The 18,833-nt window shown below is 50.0% G+C and overlaps 1 protein-coding gene across 1 annotated transcript in view; it reads left to right on the top strand.

The window, feature by feature from the left end:
• The first annotated feature begins 237 nt into the window (after window positions 1-237).
• Window positions 238-18,833, top strand: part of CCDC69 (coiled-coil domain containing 69) — a 35,267-nt gene continuing 16,671 nt past the window's right edge. The window contains exons 1-3 of the mRNA XM_059919115.1: window positions 238-243; window positions 1,040-1,213; window positions 17,756-17,825. Coding sequence (XP_059775098.1) covers window positions 238-243; window positions 1,040-1,213; window positions 17,756-17,825 — 250 coding nt within the window. The remainder of the gene's footprint in view (window positions 244-1,039; window positions 1,214-17,755; window positions 17,826-18,833) is intronic.

The following is an 18,833-nucleotide window of genomic DNA, read 5'->3' as shown; positions in this document are numbered from 1 at the left end:
AGTTTAGGATCTGTAGGTCTGGGTGGGGTCTGAGAATTTGTATTTCTGTCAAAGATTTCTGGTAGTGCTTATGCTGTTGATTTGGGGGCCACCCCTTGTGAACCACCATCTTATTCTTCTTTCCAAGAACCTAATATCACCTGTGTCCTCAGTTTCCTTTCTTTGAACCTGCTGCAATTGGGTTTTTACTCTGTGGAGGGGGAAGTTCTGTAGTGGTCTCACATTCTTTTCCCATTCATGACTGTAAGTCCCTTTCATCAGCACATCTTTCCAAGTGGCACACACTCACACTGATTTTCAAAGTTAGGTGTCTTTTTCCTGCATTGCCACTCCCAGAAACCTCAGCTAGTAACAAAACAAGGGTAAACAAAAGTTCTTTTTCCCAGACTCTGACATTTTACATCTCTTACTCTCCCTGCATCTGCCTGTCTGCCTCACAAAGTTGTTGTGATGGGCAACATCGATTCAAAATGGATAGAGTAGAATATTACAGGTGCTTGTGAGCTGGAAGGAGCTGTGGACCCAGAAGTGGGGAGGCATTACAATTAAACTTCCCATTATTATGTATTTGTAGGGAAATGGTTGGAAGCTTAGGTTCTGGAGTTAGAACTGGATTTTTATCTGGACTCTGATACTTACTAGCTTTGTGAGCTTAGGCAAATCACATCTCGGAGCCTGATTTTCCTCACCTGTAAAATGGAGGAACTAATACCTTTGTTGCAAGGAGATTGCAAGAAATCGAAATAATATGTGCAAAGAAGTCGGGACAGAAACAACTCAATAAATGGTAGCTGTTGTGTTTACTAAATCATTGTTTTAATTTTTTTTCCTGGCCTTTTCTCTGCTGCGGGTCTGGAAAGGAATCCATTGATCGTAGGGATCTTTTCGGCCCTGGCCCGAGTTTTCTATCATTTACAAAGATTCTGGTCACCTGCTCAGGCGGCGGCTCCGCGCGCCCAGCCGGCTTCGCTGAGGCCCTGTTTTTCGAGTATTTACGGTGCGCGGCCGCCCCAGCTCCCGCTCAAGTCTGCGCTTCCAGGTTCAGTTTCAGGGTCTCGCCGGCAGCCCCGGCCGGCGGGCGCGGAGCCGGCAGCGGGGCCAGAACGGCAGGCTCCTCTGGGGGCCCCGGAGTTGGGAGGCGGCGTCCGGGAGCCCCCCGAAGAGGATGGGCTGCGGACACAGCAGGCTGAGCTGCTGCAAACCCCCCAAAAAGGTAAAGGGCGCCGGCGGAGAAGTTTGTCTTCGGAGGGGAAGGAGGGTGCGGAACCACTCCGCCTCAGGGGACCCTCGGCGCCCCGGGTTCCCTCGGGTCGGCCGGGGATGCCGGACGGAGAACAGCTAGAGGCCGGCGCGGAGGGAGGCGGGGAAGACTCGGCCGGGCGGCGCTCTCTCCCCCACGGCCCTGGGCTGAGCCGCGCGGGGCAGCCGAGTTTACAAACACGGCCCCAGGGCCGGGGAAGGGCAGCTGATTCCGGCTGGCGGGCTGGGGAAATGCCTAGTGCCTATGGCAGGTGCCCTTTTCCTTCGGTCTGGGGCTGCTCGCTGTGTGGCCGTGGACATGTGACTTGACCTCTCTGGGCCTTGGGTTTTCCCACCATTAAGAGGCAGATTATCTCTAGGGCCGCTACTCGCACGCAGAGTGGTCCACGGCTTTACATCATCGGCATCACCTGGGACCTGTTAGAAATGCAGAATCTCTGGCTGTGCCCCAGACTTACTAAAATAGAACCTTTTAACAAGATGCCCAGGTGATTACACTACGCTTTAAAGTTTGAGAAGTGCTGGTTTAGAGTCTTTTCAGGCCCCGGAGCCGGTGCATGTGGGCTGTCCTAAGGGTAGCTGGGAGGGGCCAACGGGGGCGGGGGGAGAGATTTACCGCCTTCTGCTCCCCTTCCCTCCCTTCCTGTCCCTCCCCCAAGGGGCCTCCGAGCTGGGTCAGGGCCCAGGAGACTCTACTCGGGTTTCTTGCAGTGGGACCAGCTGCCCCTTGGGTTCTGGCAAGCCGAGAAGGTCAGAGCCTGGAGCCAGAGGACAACCTGAGGCACAGAGAGGGAAGGGAGGACCCTCAAGTCCTGAGCCTTTTTCCTACGACTGCCTGCCCTCCAGCCAGGTGGGAATAGGTGGTCCTATAAACTTGATGATCAGTCCCCTGAGACCTCAAGAGGCCCCCCCCCCCCACACCGCCACTGTGACACTATTTAGTAATTTTTCATTGAACTTGAGTGTCTGCTGCTTTGCCTGTGCTTGAGCACAAGCTTTTCTGCCTGTTGAGTATGCAGTACTGTCCCCAACCTGGATGATTCTATTTCCTGCCCTGTGCCTAGTCCAGGGAGAAGAGTTTCTGTCCCAAGTACAGTGCCTCCCCCGCTTTCCTTGCTCCTCCTTTATTCCCAGTTCAAAAAACCTCACCGAGCTCTGACCCAGAAACCCTCCTGTCTTCCCTGGCTCCGACAGGGAAACTGAGGCTTGCCTCCATCAGTGGAAGCAGAGGCTGGCTGATGGGATGATGAGCACGTAAACCTGAGCCTGGCTTGAGACTTATAACGAACTGGTGATAGGAGGACATCGGTCCTCAGTGTTAATCCTAGCTCTGCCACCAACATCCTGTGTGACCCCAAGTCAGCCATTAGCACTCTCTGGGCCTCAGTTTCTCCCTCTATATGGAGAGGGAGGGCGATAAGCAGGATGATTTCTAAGAGTCTGAGAATCTGTGTTCTCTGCACCTGTGTCAACCTCTTCGTCTGCAAAGTGGGCCAAGGGTGAATTCCATCTACACAGTGGTGGGAGGAGACTGGAGGAGGAACCCCGTTCCAGGCCTTGACTCTTCCATAGTCCAGAAGAGGAGACCACAGTGAGCATGGGTTCCCCTGCCTCGTGGCCTTTCTGAAAGCCTCGCCAGCTGTCCCTGTCTGTCCCTGGCACAGCCTGAACTGGACCCCCTGTCTCAAGCTGTGAAGGGCAAGTCAAGTCAGCAGAGACTATCCCTGTGGGAAAGGGCCTTGGGTACCACCCGGGCTGATGCACCCAACATACAGATGGGAGGTTAAAGCCTGGAGAAGGAAGAGTCTTGACTGAGGTCACAGAGCAACTTAGAGTAGAACCCAGATATCCAGTCCCCTAGCCCAGTGTTCTTTGTGTCTGCCCCTACTCGGTGCTTCCAGTGGCTTCTTGTTGATTCCAAAGCCCTTTGGCATTAAAGCCTTTACCCTGTTGCCTCAGAGCAGCCTGGCTTTTCTTCCTGCCCCAGCAGTGCCAGGCCCCTGCCCCTGAGTGGCAGGATTTATAAGCTGATTTTGTTTAAAGTTCACGCCTGTCTCCATCCCTTCGTGCTGTGCTCCTGCCCAGGTTCTCATCCAGGTGCCAACCCCTAGAAGGCGTGAGCTTCCAAGCTCATCCCCAGTAGGCTCTCAGCCCCCCGGGGGAGAGGGGACCTCTGAGGATGGGATGTACAAAAATGAGCTCAGACGGCAGGAGGCTCAGGTCACGACAACAGTGACTCACCCTGAGTGGCAGTTGACAGAGTACTTTCACATCCTGCCGACCTCACAGAAGCCTGGAAGCCAGGCTGAGCTGCCGAATCTTCCCCACTTTATAGGGGAGGAGACTGAGGTTCAAGGGAGGAGTGATGTCACGTAGTCAGCTGGTGGCCAAGCCGTGCAGTGGGGCCTGGTTTCATGCTCTCCCGGCTAGTGCTCACTGCCCCGCACAGAGCCCAGAGCAGGTGCTACATAAATATTTGAGTGAGTGAATGAGGGCCACATGAGAGCCCGACTAGGGGTTGGCCCAGGGTGCGGCAGGAGTGTCTCATCCAGCTTTGAGAGACACAGGAAGGCTTCTTGGATGAGGGCACGCCTTGGCCGAGTGTTGAAGGTTTGGTAGGAGTTACCCAGTCGAGGCAGAAAAGACAGTCTGAGCAGAGGCTGAGCCCGAGAAGCACAGAGTGACAGTGCTGGTTGTGGAGAGTGTGCGTGGCCAGCTGTGAGGACTGAGGCCGGCGCTCTCAGCGGGGACTTCGCTGGCTAGGGACAGGGGCTTGACCACTAGGACTTCTCAAGGTCCCTCCAGGGACCAGGCCCTGAGGGTTTGCTGAGTCCCGTGGTCAACAGTGCCTGGTGGCCTTAGCTGACCAGCTGTCCTAGATCCCACTGAGAGGCCTGACCTGGGGCCGAGTGTTACTGGGACTTTGGGGGAAAGTTGAAATCCTGGTGAAAAAATGAGTGGGCATCCCTAGCAAGCTGGATGTGGATACCGAAGAACCACCTGCATTGTGTGGTCCTTCCGAAACCCTTTTTGGTAGAGACCGTGGCTGACGTGGCCACATCCCTGGGAGGATTTGGGAGAAGGCCGGACAGAAAGGGGAGGGGCCGAGGAAGCAAGCCCATGGACTTGCCTGTAGGAGTGACGTGGAGAGTACGCAGGGGCCTTCCATCCCCAACAGGTTACCCGTCTGGGCCCCAGGTGGGGAGGGACAGCTAGTGCCTCATGGTCAGTCCCCTGTATGTGTGCTTGGTGTCCCCAGGGCTTCGGCTCTGGTGCCACAGCTCTGAGCAGCGCATCAGAGACCCTGGCTCAGCACTGCTCCTGGAGCCAGGCCTCGCGCAACAGGTTCTCTGTGGTCAGTAGCCCTTCAGGAGGGTTTCCATGTAGCAGGCCAGGTGAGAGAGGCAGAGATGCAGACGTGAACACCATGGGAGAGCCTGGCATGGGCACAGCTAATTCTGAAACAAAACCATAGACACTTAGGACATGGGCTTTAGAACTGGGTCCACATATTCATTTATTTATTTATTTTTAAATTAACTAATTAATTTATTATTTTTAGCTGTGTGGGGTCTTCGTTTCTATGTGAGGGCTTTCTCTAGTTGTGTCGAGCGGGGGCCACTCTTCATTGCGGTGCGCGGGCCTCTCACTATCGCGGCCTCTCTTGTTGCAGAGCACAGGCTCCAGACGCGCAGGCTCAGTAATTGTGGCTCACGGGCCCAGTTGCTCCGCGGCATGTGGGATCTTCCCAGACCAGGGCTCGAACCCATGTCCCCTGCATTGGCAGGCAGATTCTCAACCACTGCGCCACCAGGGAAGCCCCACATATTCATTTATTAACTCAGCTGTCCGACTCTGGGCCACGTGCCACTTCAGTCCTGGCTCCATCGTGTATCCATTAAGTGACCGTGGAAGGGACTTGGCTTTTCCGTGCCTCAGTTTCCTCATCTGTAAAATACGTGTGATGTTAGCTCCTGAGTCACAGGGTTCTAAGATTAGGTGAAAGAATGCATGTAATAGAGCCCCTGATACACCAACTGGTAAGTGGCACACCCTCGATAAGACGGAATGTGGGTGAGGACATCACCGCCTGGATTGTACCCAAGGACAGCAAACAGGGTTGCGGAAGACAGGGGGACATTAATGTCCTTGGCAGGCTGTTGGGTTAGGAAGATGAAGCCTGGAGCCTGGCCACTGCCTTCCAACCTCTGAAGTGTTGTCAAGCGGCATGGGCACAGGGCACAGCCTCATTCTCTGGTTCCAGGAGGCAGAGTTGTGGCCAATGAGGGGAAGCTAAAGGGAGCCAGATTCTACTTCTCACCAGGAAGAAGGGTAGTGAGTTCCCCATCCCGGAGTAGTTCAAGCAGAGGTCAGCTGCGATTGTGGCAAAAATAGAAGAGAGGATGCAAGCCTCGGACGAGGAAGTACTTAGGATTCCTCTCAAGACATCTCATTATTGTGATTACTATAATGTTTGAGGCAAAATTTCAGAATTTGGAAAAGTATAAAGAAGTTTTAAAGTAGTTTTTAATCCCACCATGAAGAGGTAGCCTATGTGTACATTTCAGTGGCATTCTTTCTACTGTTTTCCTACATGTATGGTATATGTGAATTTGACTATGTTTGCAGAATTGGGAAACTATTTTATCTTATTTATTTATTTGATATTTATTTATGCATTTGTTTTTTGGCTGCGTCAGGTCTTGGTTGCAGCGTGCGGGCTTCTCTCTAGTTGTGGCGCGAGGCTCCAGAGCTCGTGGGCTCTGTAGTTGTAGCGCGGGGGCTTAGTTGCCCCACGGCGTGTGGGATCTTAGTTCCCTGACCAGAGATCGAACCCACGTCCCCTGCATTGGAAGGTGGATTCTTAACCACTGGACTGCCAGGGAAGTCCCTGGGAATATATTTTAAATGATTATATTCTAGTTACTTAATATTTTGTTGGGGGCATTCTCCCATGTTAAATAGTCCACAGAAATGTGATTTTTAATGGCCATCTAAAGTTCTGTGGATGTTCTGTGGCTTATTTAACCAGTTTGGACACTTGGTTATTTACACTCCCCACTCCTATCCACCCTTGTGTTTTCATCCTAAGCCGGGAGACTGTGCCTTTTTGTCAGAGGGGAGAGGTTGGGGGAGGGAGGGCCTCCAGGGAGAGGTGTCATCTTGGCTGGGTTTTGAAGGTGAATGGGGGCCAGACACTTGTGTCAGAGTGAATGGGGTACACAAGAGGCAGGGCCCCTGACACCTGGTCGGTAGGAGCAGGGCAAATCTGACCTTTGAACTTGCTTTGCCAAGGGTGGGACAGAGGGTCCATGAAAGGAAACTGCCTTTCCCTGGCACTGAGCCCTCTGTCCCGAACATTGTGGGCACGTTGCTGTGTATGTGGCCTCTGAGCTTTGCCCAACCCCCAAAATGATGCCCCCCCACCGGAAAAATCATCCTAGTTAAAGTCAATACAGGCTTCCATATATATGACCTCTGACAACCTTGTGAGGTTCAATGCCAGATTTCTATGTTATAAAGAGACATCTTTGCCCTGTGACCTAAAACCCATCAGAATAATTCCTAATAATCCTTGCCTTGGACACACAACCTTTGGTAACACATTTTCTGCACATGTACATGTTTTTTAATTCTGTTCCTTTGTAGCTGAATTCCCAATCAGCTAGCATAGGTCCCTGAGAGCCTGAGATGCCCCCAGCCAACTCAGAACTTCCATTGCTGCCTCAGTTGGGTGTTGAGTTTGGGGCCCATGCTTCACGTCATCACTTGTATTTTTTTGTTATAAAAAGGGCCGAAAAGATAAAACTTCAAATCGTTCGTCCGGAAACAGGATGCCATATAAGTTAAGATAGTGACACTCCTGGTAGGAGGGGCTGCCACCAGACGTCTCAGTGTTCATAGGTTGGCTAGTAAGCAAAAGTCTGAAATCTACCTGAAAAAGAGTTCCAAGAGACCTCAGTATAACATTCATGAGCGTTCATGTTCAAAAACCAAACTTGGAAAAAGTTGGGTAGCCCCCAGAAAAGGAAGAGTCTGATGGATGGCCTGAATCCTGGCTCTGACATCTCGGGGTGCACTTGGGTTTCCATCCTCAAGGCCTGCACTTTGTTCTCTCAGTGTCCTCTACCCTCAGAGCACTGTGAGCCATCCCGGATGACTGGTCGACCAGGGTCTGGGCCAGGAAGGGAGCAGGAACTGCAGGTGGGTACAGGGGGAGCTCCCAGGGCCCCGCCCCAGGCAGAGAGAAGGAGAGAGAGAAAATGAGAAATTCCATCTATCTTTAGCATAGATAGGTCTAAATCTATCCATCACCCGAAGACAAGCCATCGACTTCTCTCACCAGGTAAATGTGAATCCTTAAAAATCATTTATCTTGTGTCACTTTATTTTCAAATCTGAATCTTCCAGAACATCTAGGCCAAATGCCTCACAATACATCCATCCCACACCCATGCTTTCCCCCCAGATAAGTGATGTACAAACTGACCTACTTCCAGTTTTCCTTCCTCCCCAGCAGTGAAGTTCTTTTTCAGAGTGTACAACGAACCTTGTCATTTCTCCACCACCCCGTGCAACCCTACCCCCTGCCCTCTCCTTGAGAAAACAGCTCTGACATCAGAAAAGTTATCTGTAATGGATTTTTTTATGTTTGTTTATTTGTGGCCGTGCCACGCGGCATGCGGGATCGTAGTTCCCTGACCAGGGATCAAACCCGTGCCCGCTCAGTGGAAGCACGGAGTCTTAACCACTGGACCACCAGGGAAGTCCCTTTAATGGGTTGATTAGTGTCCCTACCCAAACTCATGTACACCCAGAACCTATGAGTATGACCTTATTTGAAACAGGGTTTTTGCATATGTAATCAGTCAAGATGAGGTCATACTGGATGATGGTGGGCCCTAATCCAAGGACTGGTGTCCTTGTAAGAAGAGGTAACTTTGGACACAGATACACGGGGAGAAGGCCATGTGATGACAGAAGCAGAGATTGGAGTGATGCAGCTACAAGCCAAGGAACGCCAAGGATTGCTGACGACCACTGGAAGCTAGGAGAGAGGGATGGAACAGAAACTCCCTCAGAGCCTCCAGAAGGACCCAACCCACCTGATACCTTGGTTTGGGACTTCTAGCCTTCAGAACTGGAAGAGAATAAATTTCTGTTGTTTTAAGTCACCAGCGTCGTGGTGATTTGTTACAGCAGCCCTAGGAAACATATATTTTAAGGTTAATTACTCCCCACCCTCTCTCACCCCTCCCCCACCTTGCCACCAGTAGAAATGGGCAGGAAGAACCCAGTGCCTCCCCTTTGGAACCATGGCTTGGCAGAAGAGTACGGAACACTGCAAACAAGGAGGTGCTTGGACAAGGCCCAAGTGCTGTTGGACACCAGCTGCAGCATCTGCAGAGGAAAGCTCACTGGGCCGGGGGTCAAGAGTGGGTCCCACTCCTGCCTCTTTCACTAACTTGCTGTGTGATCTCAGCTGGTTCTCTCCCTGGGCCTTGATCTCCCCACCTGTAAAATGATCGCCATGGCTGCTTTTAGGTTCCAAGAGAGGTATTTATTCTGCCTTTTGTCATTCATTGTACACAAGTCAAACCTGAATACACTATTGTTTGAAAAATTCTAAGAATTTAGGCAAAACTGAAGCTCCCCCTCCTTGACTGCAATAATTCTAGTCCTTTCTCTAGAGATGATGGCTGACTGCCATCAGTGTGCGCTTTTCTAGGTAGTTTTTCCTGTGCATTTACGTACAGTAGAAATAGTGTATTTTGCCTATTGATATTCTACCTAATGGCTTTCCACTCTTGTTGGTAAATTCCTACTTTGTTTTTTTAAACATATGAGTGCCATTGCCTAGTGTTATATACCTTAGTGTATTGAGCTGGTGCCCTGTTGTGGATATGAGCCTGGTTTCCAGCGTTTCCCTGTTACAAGTGACCCCGCCCTGAGCACCCTGGAGGAGCCACGGTCCTCGCTAACGGGTGCCAGTCTCTGCTGGCCGTGCTATGGCAGGGTGGGGGTGCTTGCCGCGTGTACCTTGCGAGGTGGCTGCTGGGCTCTGTCATCTTCTGCTCCAGGCACTCCAGCCCCCCCCCCCCTTTTACATCCTCTCCACAGGAGCTGCTCAAGAACAGAGGGTGGTAGGAAGGGTTCAGGACACCCCGCAGACCCTCCTGAGCAAGGGCCCCTCCTTCCTTGTCCTGCAGAGAAGCCCTCTCCATGCAGGGGCTGACAGCTGCGTGTGTCCAACTGCCAGCTCTGCCGTGCCTGGAGCCAGCGAGCGTGACAGGACTGATAGAGGATGAGGTGTCAGGATGACCTCACTCTGCCCCTTCCTTTGCATCCACAGCATACCCAAACCAGAAGGGCCCTGATGTATCCCATTGCCCGGCTCCATGCCAGAGAGAGGAGGAAACAGAAGCCCAGAGAGGGGAGGGTGCTTCCCCAAGGTCACACAGCAAGCAAGTAGCAAGTCAGGGGCCTGACTCTAGACTCCGACTGGGGAGTTTGCCATTGGGTTGGTGAGACAGGTGGATATCCAGCCGTGTATCTATGCCCTCAGCCCGTCTCTTCCCCCGCTGTGGCCACTGACACCGTTTTCTGTCCCACTCCTTCAGGGTCCTTCTGCCTGGCGGGCTGACCCAAATGCTGGAAATGGTACCGAGTGCTTCTGCCAGCTCCAGGCCCTCTCAGGCGAACAGAGCTGGCAGACCCCCTGGGAGGCTGATACAGGACAGGAAAAGGTGGGCTCTAGGGAGGAGGGAAGGGGATATGGTATACTGGAAACCCTTTCCTAGGCCTCAGCCTCTCCATCTGTGAATGAGGGGTTGGGCCCTGCGCTCACTGTCTGCCATGGGTGGGCTCAGCAGATGCGTGGGAGGGAAGTGGTTCTGTCCTCCCCTGAGATCTCTTTCGTCAGCTGGTCAGATGGGAGGGATGGAGGCCACATCCGCCCCTGACTTGGGGTGTTCTAGGGGCATTGCAGGTATTCAGAGAATAGGCGGGGCCTCCTGACACAGCTGAGAGGTACTGGCTGGCGCTCCTTCCTTTCATTCGGTTGCGTGGTCACGTCGGCATGTCCCCAGGCAGGCACTGGCTGATGCTGACGCCGTCATGTGTAAAATGAACAAGTTGAAGTAAATCTTTGGTGTCCCTGGCTGCGTGAAAATGAAATCACATTCAGGCATTGCTTTGGCAAAATACTTCTGCCCATCTTAGAGATGCGGAAGCTGAGGCCTGTGGTTATCGTGTTCTTACATCCGAGCCTCTGTAGTTTGGGTGTGAACGCTAACATTTCTCAACAGCCCTGAACATTTAGGTCCTGCCTCTCCTCCACCCGAAGTCGTGGAGGGGCCCCTTGGGCCTCTGCCTCCACAGGCCTCCGCCGCCACCTCCTTCCTGCCTCTACCCTCAGCCAATGGGCTCTGCTGTGGTTGTTCAGATCCCGAAACCAGTGGTGCCAGGGGCCCCACCCACGCTGAGTTCTGACACCGGAAAAGCAGCTCTGGTACTGCAGAGGGTTGTGACATGAGTCCCTTGAAGCTCAGAATCCCCTAAACGTTCAGCTACTTGGATCAATCTGGCGCGTGCACGAAGGACGCGGAAGGGGCTCCGCCTCAAGTCTGGATTCCCTTTAGGGCTCTGCTCCCTGCTTTGTGGCCTCTGACAAGCACTGCTCACCACCCCTCTGGGCCTCAGTTTTTCCATCTGGAAATAGGAGGTGAGGATTGGAATAAACTGTCTCCAGGGGCCCTTCCATGCCTGTCTTCTGGGTCCCAGTAAGCCTTCCTCAGCCAAGGTGGGTGTGACAGAACTATGCGACCAAGGGAAGCCAGGGCTGTGGTTTATGGGGATGGCAGAGGAGCTTGGTGAACTCTTAAGGGTCCTTTGATTACTAAATTCTCGAAGCTAAGCAGGAATAACGAGGCCATAAATCACACCATTCAATCAGAAATACACAATGCCTAAAGGCCCATGAAGAAGATGGAGTGATGGTCCTTAAAGCAAGGTTAGACCAAGTGTCTTCAGGAAAGGCCGAGCCAGCCTCAGGGCTTGGCTTCCATCCTAGTGGGATTCTCAAGGGAAGGAATAGCTGGGAAGTTTCTATCCAAGTTGCTTCTGCCTTCCTCATTCTTTCCTGATGAGGCTCGGAATTTGAGGGAAGTGAGTCTATCCTGGACACTTTAGTATGAGACTATGAAAATTCCCCCCAAAGTACTGCAACCTGAATAATACTCAACAGAGCCCCCTGGGACTCTGTTAATGTTGGTGGGTTTTACGTACCGCCTGCACTAGTTAAACACTTGATGCTTACTGGAGGTCTTTACTTGTTGAACATCAGGGATATTTTATAGAATTATTGACGGTTGGAGTTGAGGGCCCTCTGAGATCACTCAGTCAGTCCAACCTGCAAAATGAAGTTTGCCTCTTCTTGTATGCTACCAGTGACAGGGAGCTCACTACCACCACCCCACCCTCCAATAAGGCAGCCTATCTCTATTTGGGACAGTTCTGAGATTCTTCATATTGCACTTGAAACTTCTAGTCCTTGGACACCACCTTGCCCTTCAAGGCTGTGGACCGCACACTAGCAGCTTCTACCTCATGGCAGTCCTGCAGAGATTTGAAGATGGAGTCCAGAGTTTTTTCTTTTTGTTTTTGCTTTTTGCCTATTCTCGAGGCTGATCAACTATTAACAGTCCCTCCTGTCACTTGGTTTGAATCTCCTACCACATCCTGTCAGCTCCTCTTGGACACCTTCCATTTGGTCAATTTCCCCTCCAAAATGCAAGCATATTCGACAGGGTCTCGCCAGGCCCAGTATGAGCTTGCCTGGCTTCCTCACGGCTCTGGGCCCTGTCCTCCCGCTCTGCCTGGACCCTGTCTGCTTTCGGAGCCGTGTTCTACCGCGGACCAGGTTTGCTTCTGGTTGTACCCAGAGCAGAGCTCTGGTCTGCTTGACAGCAAGGAGCTGGGCCCCAGAACGGTGCATGTCACCAAGATGGAGGGGCCCTGTCTCCAGCCCTCTTAGTTGAAGGGCTGCCCTGGAGCCCAGAAGGACGGAGGAGAACGTCTGTTCCAGCCCTGACCCATCACAGATAGGTCCAGAGAGGCGACAGCACTTCCCTCAAGTCACACAGTGAAGCTGGAACCTGGGTCTCCTGGCCTCTCCCCCAGTGCTGGGTTCTCCCTCCATCCTGTGCTGCTAGCTGCCACCTCATAGCTTTCTTCGCCCAAGTTTCCATTGACACAGGAAGCTGCCATCCCTCTTCCAGAGCTCAGGCCGGATGCCCCTCCCAGTCTGAGGCCGGCCCCACTCTGCTTTTGGAAGGGAAAATTTTTGTGGCCCCCTCCCAGCTCCTGTCCTCTCCCACTGCAGGGTGAACTCTGCTCCATGACCTCTGAGGAGGAAGTAGCCACGGCCCCACCGTGGGAATTTTCCATGCAGCAGTTGCTTATCGATTCCTGCTCAGCTCTGGGCTGTGTGTCCTCAGGCTTTGGGGAGCCTCAAAATCACCTGGATGGGTTGGTAGATCGGAGCTTCCCAGCACACACAGACACCACCCTCGGATGCTGTAGGTCTAGAACTGGGCCTGGGAGCTATGTTAAGCAAGGACTTCAGGTGGTTCTAATACAGGAGACCCTCTATTAGGCCTGCAAATTCCTAGAAATATTGTTCTGGGCATCATAACAGATACTGGGGCAAATCCAAAGTCGATTTCAAAAATGGTCCCTGTCCTCAAGGAGCCCCTTGGACTAGCAGAAGTACAGATAACTGGGTAGCTACTCACATAGGTGTCTGAACAGGCCCTGGAGCGTAGCGCTGACAGGAGCTAACTCAGCCCTGGGGAGAGACCAAGTGGAAATGATATATGAGCTGGGCCTGGAGGCCTGAGAAATTCTTGACCATGTGTCGTGCTGGGATGGTCTTGAACACACGGTTGTGCATCTTGGGCCAGGAGCACAGTAGGTTGTTTTGGTTTGGTTTTGGCCTAGCAAATTGGTCAATATGAAAAAAAATTTTTTTAATTAAAAAAAAAAAAAGACACTAGTCCATGTAGACAAGGTTGCCGTGAAACTGGCCTTCTGTGTGCTATTAGTGGGTGAGTTAATTGATAAAACTTTCTGGAAAGTAGAGCCAGTAATTTTATTTTATTATTATTTTTTAATCTTATATTTCTGTTTTTTAAAAATTTTATTTATTTTTGGCTGCGTTGGGTCTTCATTGCTGCGCGCGGGCTTTTCTCTAGTTGCGGCAAGCGGGGGCTACTCTTCGTTGTGGTGCGCGGGCTTCTCATTGCGGTGGCTTCTCTTGTTGCAGAGCACAGGCAGAGCCAGTAATTTTAGATGTGTGAAAAATTTTATAAATCAGTATGTTCTCTAAAGCGTGATTTGGAAATTAAAAAATGGAAATAATGTAAATATTCAACAGTGGATTTTTTTTTTTTGGCTGTGCCGTGCGGCATGTGGGATCTTAGTTCCCCAACCAGGGATCGAACCTGTGCCCCCTGCACTGGGAGCGTGGAGTCTTAACCACTGGACCACCAGGGAAGTCCCTCAACTTTTTTTCCCTCAGTGTGAAAAAAAACGATGTGGATTTTTTTTTCACATCTGGATTTATGTTTATTCACATGTGGGAGGGAATAACATTTTACAGTTAGATCACAAATATCAGAAAGCTACTCAAAGTGGGAGCTTCATAGAAATGTTAGAGAGTGGAAGGAGATACATGAAGGCATTATTTTTTTTAAAAAGCAAATTCTTTGCGGTCAACATATTCTTGCAAAGTATTTAGAAAATGAAACACTCAATTAGATATTGAGTAATATTAATGATTTAAAACCAGTAGAGGTTGTATGGATTAAAAAAATATTCAGCTGTGGATTATTGATTAAATGATTAAATTCACCCATAAGGATGTCATACTCAAGTCATTAAAATTAATATATTTATAGAATATTTAATGACATGTAGTAAATGCTCATATTTGAAAAAGTAAGATGTAAGAAAGTATATATAATATTCCAATAATGAATAAATATGTATTATTTATTACCACTATATTTGGAAAAAGATGTTTACCAATATTTAAATATTAAGAAAATGTAGAGGAGAACAGTAGAGTGAGGACAGATTATGAGTCTTGCATGTCATTCTGGAGGAGTTATCCTGGAGGCAGGGGTGCCGTCAGGATCTGGAGACTCAAGCACAAGGCCATGTCCTGCCTAAGGTCTGGAAGCTGTTAGTGGAGAAGAGTTTTTCACCTTCTGTGGTGGTTATTTGGGAGAAGACAGTTTCTCATGAGCTTTATGAACTTTTTTCAGGCAACCTGAGGCCAGTGGCAGCCTAGAAGATCTAGGAAAGCACTGTGCGTCTTTGCTGTTGCCATGCTTTTCAAACATAACGTGATAACTTTCATAGTGCCATGTTTGAGATCTTAGAATATGCCAGATGTTATAGGTGCCTTATCTCATCTAATCCTTAAAATAACCTCCTGAGGAAACCAAGGCTTGGAGAGGCCATGTAGTCACACAGTGTTGGATTTAGTATTTGAATCCAGATCTGGGTGATTTTACATTAATTAATTAATTAATTAATTAATATTTTATTTATTTATTTATGGCTGTGTTGGGTCTTCGTTTCAGTGCGAGGGCTTTACCCAGTTGCGGCAAGCGGGGGCCACTCTTCATCGCGGTGCGCGGGCCTCTCACCATCGCGGCCTCTCTTGTTGCGGAGCACAGGCTCCAGACGCACAGGCTCAGTAATTGTGGCTCACGGGCCTAGTTGCTCCGCGGCATGTGGGATCTTCCCAGACCAGGGCTCGAACCCGTGTCCCCTGCATTGGCAGGCAGATTCTCAACCACTGCGCCACCAGGGAAGCCCCAGATCTGGGTGATTTTAGACTCCCACAGTCCTTAATGATACTGTTCCAGTCTCTACTGTTCTGAGACCTTGTTCTTATGCTGATTTTGACATCAAGGTCCCGTTAGACAGTGTCTTACCTCCCCAGCTCCAGTTTCCTCCCTTGTAATAACCCTTGCCTCTCAGTGCGGTTGAGAGGAGCTGAAATCAGACGCTCAGAGTTTGAACGCCACGGGCATCGTTGGGTGAAACTAAGACTTCCTCACCTCCACTTCACAGAGGAGGAAGTAGGAGCCCAGAGGAAGAAGGAGACTTGTCCAAATTTGTGGAAAAGCCAAGACTGGAATTCTGGAAATCTCACTCTCATAAAAACGTTGAGCAGATTAGTGTAACCAGTGGTGGCAACAGGGACAAGACAACCGTTGGTGTTTATCTCCCTCCTTCCTCCAGCCCAGGGTGGAGAGGCTGGCTCCTGTCATTTCCCCAGAATCCTGTGTTGACAGCTTGTGCCTGGGCCAGGCGTCCCCTGTCCCCTGGGCAGGAGGGCAGACACTTCACAGGGTGGGTGGAGGGAGGGTGACAGGCATGCCAGCCACTGAGCAGATGTGGGGACCAGGGCCTGGGGGAAGCACTGTGCCTTGCTCAGTTTGCCAGGGTTTCACGCTGCACCAGGCCCTGTGCCAGGCCCTGTGCCAGGGGCAGGAGTAGAATGTTCTAGAAGCCTTCCCTCCTCTTCCCTCCTCTTCCCTCCTCAACCGGAAGTATGCTTTCTAGCAGCATTTCATTCATTCTCAAGTTCAGGAAATTGTTAATAATTTTTATTTTATTAATCTATTATCACAGGAAAAAGTAAAGCTTTTCCTTTACAATGATAATTCACAATTGAATGCTTTCATAGCCTTTTCACAGGCTGACTTATTGAAGTGTTTTTTAAAATGGGGGCCTAGGGACTTCCCTGGTGGCGCAGTGGTTAAGAACCCGCCTGCCAATGCAGGGGTCACGGGTTCGAGCCCCGGTCCGGGAAGATCCCACATGCTGCGGAGCAACTGAGTCCGTGCGCCACAACTACTGAGCCTGCCCTTTAGACCCCGCGGGCCACAACTACTGAAGCCCGTGTGCCTAGAGCCCGTGCTCTGCAGCAAGAGAAGCCACCGCAATGAGAAGCCCGCACACCGCAACGAAGAGTAGCCCCCGCTCACCGCAACTAGAGAAAGCCCGCGTGCAGCAACGAAGACCCAATGCAGGCAAAAATAAATAATTAATAAAAATAAAATGGGGCCTAGAATATCTTTTTTTTTTAATCAGAACACTTTTTCAAGGTATAATTGAGAAGTAACATATTAATTTCAGGTGTACAACCTAAGGATTCAATATTTATATACATTGTGAAATGATCACAATAAGTCTAGCTAACATCCTAGAGCATTTTGAAAAGTATACAAAATGGCTTAAATTTTTTTTCTACCCCAGATCCTGGTCCAGTGGCCAGTGCCAGACTTTGACCAACTTTTCACCTCTCTGGGGTGAAATGAGAAAATTAAAGGTGTGAATGTGTGTGTAACGTTGAGTAAGATGTTACTTCCCCTTTCCTGGAAGAACTATCTTGAGCTTTCCTTAATATACTTTGGAAGGTTAAAATGTCTTCTATTTTATGAAATGATAGTGATAGTCTGCAAATAATTTTTGTCAGCATCCTTTCTTGTCAACCCATATCAATTCTCCTATTTCAAAATATTATTTATGAAAACTGAAATCTGGGAGCCACTGCCTTGTGGTACAGAAGGCCCTTTTGCCTCAGTTCTCTCCTTTGATCAGATTCAACCCACACTGGCCAAGGTTGGTTAAAGTGCCCACTAGGTAGGGCTCAAATACTTGGCTCTGCCAGTTGTCCCCTGATTTACCTTGATTAACTCCTCACCTGCCTCAGCCTTCTCATCTTTAAATTGGGGGGCATTCGTATTTCCCAGGGTCCTTCTGAAGATTACCTGAGATTGTATAGATAAGACAGCATAGTGCCTGGTACATCCTGGCTGCAGTATCTCACCCCCATCTGTCACGTTAAGTACTGCTGTCTCCTTATAGTTGGGGAAACAGCCCTTCTAGCAGAGAAGAAGCATAGTAAAACATGGCTTGAACTTTGATGCTCTGCTTTCAATACAGGGAACTTGGCTGGAAGTTGTGGTAGCCACAGGCCCTGAGAGGGAAGGGGAATTGTCTCTGAACTGGGGGTTAGGAAGTTTTAGGACACCTAAAGGCCATAACTGGGGTGAGGGTAATAGCAGAAGGTCTGGCCAAGTCCCTAGAGAAGAAAGATAAGGGCAGAGAGGGGCCCATGGTTGGTGCCCTAGCCAAATCACAAGAATCTAAGGAGAGACCAACCAGTATCAAACTCCCCGCAGAGGGTTTCCCTGGCCAAGATGAGAAATTCTGCTCTGAGAACCCCTTCCCCACAGAGGGAGTGCTGCCTTGGGATGGTGAGGAAGGAAGCTTAAGTGAACTGGGCATAGAGCTGGGTTTGGCACGACTGGAATTCCTGTCTTGCCTTTAGAAGAATCTTACCATAGCATCCATCCTCACATTGACCTCCTACCTTCTTCCTTCATCCTCTTTGTTGTCTCATTTCTTCCAGAGGTGCCAAGGACCAGATCAGCCTCCCAAACCAGAGCTGCAGGAACTGGGTCCCCTCAATGGTGACACAGGTGAGTAGGCAGCCCTATAAATGGCCTCCCTGACATCTATGAGACTTCCTACTTTATAATCAACAGACATGATATGGCTATTTAATTATCTCACAAGATTTTACTTAGGTTACATTAATAGCAGTATCATGTCTAAAATCAGGGAGGTGATAGTTCTTCCCTGTTCCCAACTATTGATACCACACCTGGAGTGCTGAGTTTATTTCTGGAAAATACATTTTCAGAGGAATCCAGAAAAAGTGGAGAGAGTACAGTGGAGAAAGATGAGGCTGGTGAGGAATCTGGAAACCATGTCTTGAAGGAACAGTTAAAGAAACAGAGGATGTTGCAATAAAACACAACAGTTCTCTCCAAGTGACTGAAGTGCCCTCATGGAGAAGAAAGATGAGGCTTGTTCAGTGACCCAGAGATCAGTACTAGGGCCTCAATGTAGCAGAAACAGGCTGGCAGAATTCAGTTCAGTCTCAAAGGATTTTTTGTGCGGTTGTTGGTTTAACATCATCAGAGATACTTCGTAATAGGACGAGCTCTCCATCTCTGAAAGTGTTTCATTACCACCTGGAGGCTGTCAGGGATATTGTAGATGAAGTTCAAGTACCAGATAAGCAACTGGGTCAGAATTCAGAGGTTCTCCAATCTGAATGTACATAAGAATTACCTGGGGGGGGGGGGGATTTTCAAAAGTACAGATTCTGGGGCCTCACCACAGACCACTAAATAAGGATCTCTGGGAGTGGGGCTGAAGACTCTGCATTGTTAGTGATGATTAATCTTTTTAATAAGCTTCTCCCCAGTTGGGGCCAGTCTGGTACTGCTGACCAACGTTTGGGACCCCGAGCCAAATGATTTATGAGAGCTGATCATGACCTCAGACTTCCTATCTGATGGACTGACCACAGCCTCTTTCCTCACATTTCTCGTCATATCTTGTACCCAACCTGGCCTATGAAGTTCTGTAGTAATATTACTACTACATTTACTTTTATTTATTTATTTATGGCTGCGTTA

This window comes from Balaenoptera ricei, chromosome 3 (assembly GCF_028023285.1).
Source record: "Balaenoptera ricei isolate mBalRic1 chromosome 3, mBalRic1.hap2, whole genome shotgun sequence".
NCBI classification, from domain to species: Eukaryota; Metazoa; Chordata; class Mammalia; order Artiodactyla; family Balaenopteridae; genus Balaenoptera; species Balaenoptera ricei.
Note: the sequence above shows the minus strand (reverse complement) of the source record. Positions and strands in the feature narration are given on the sequence as shown.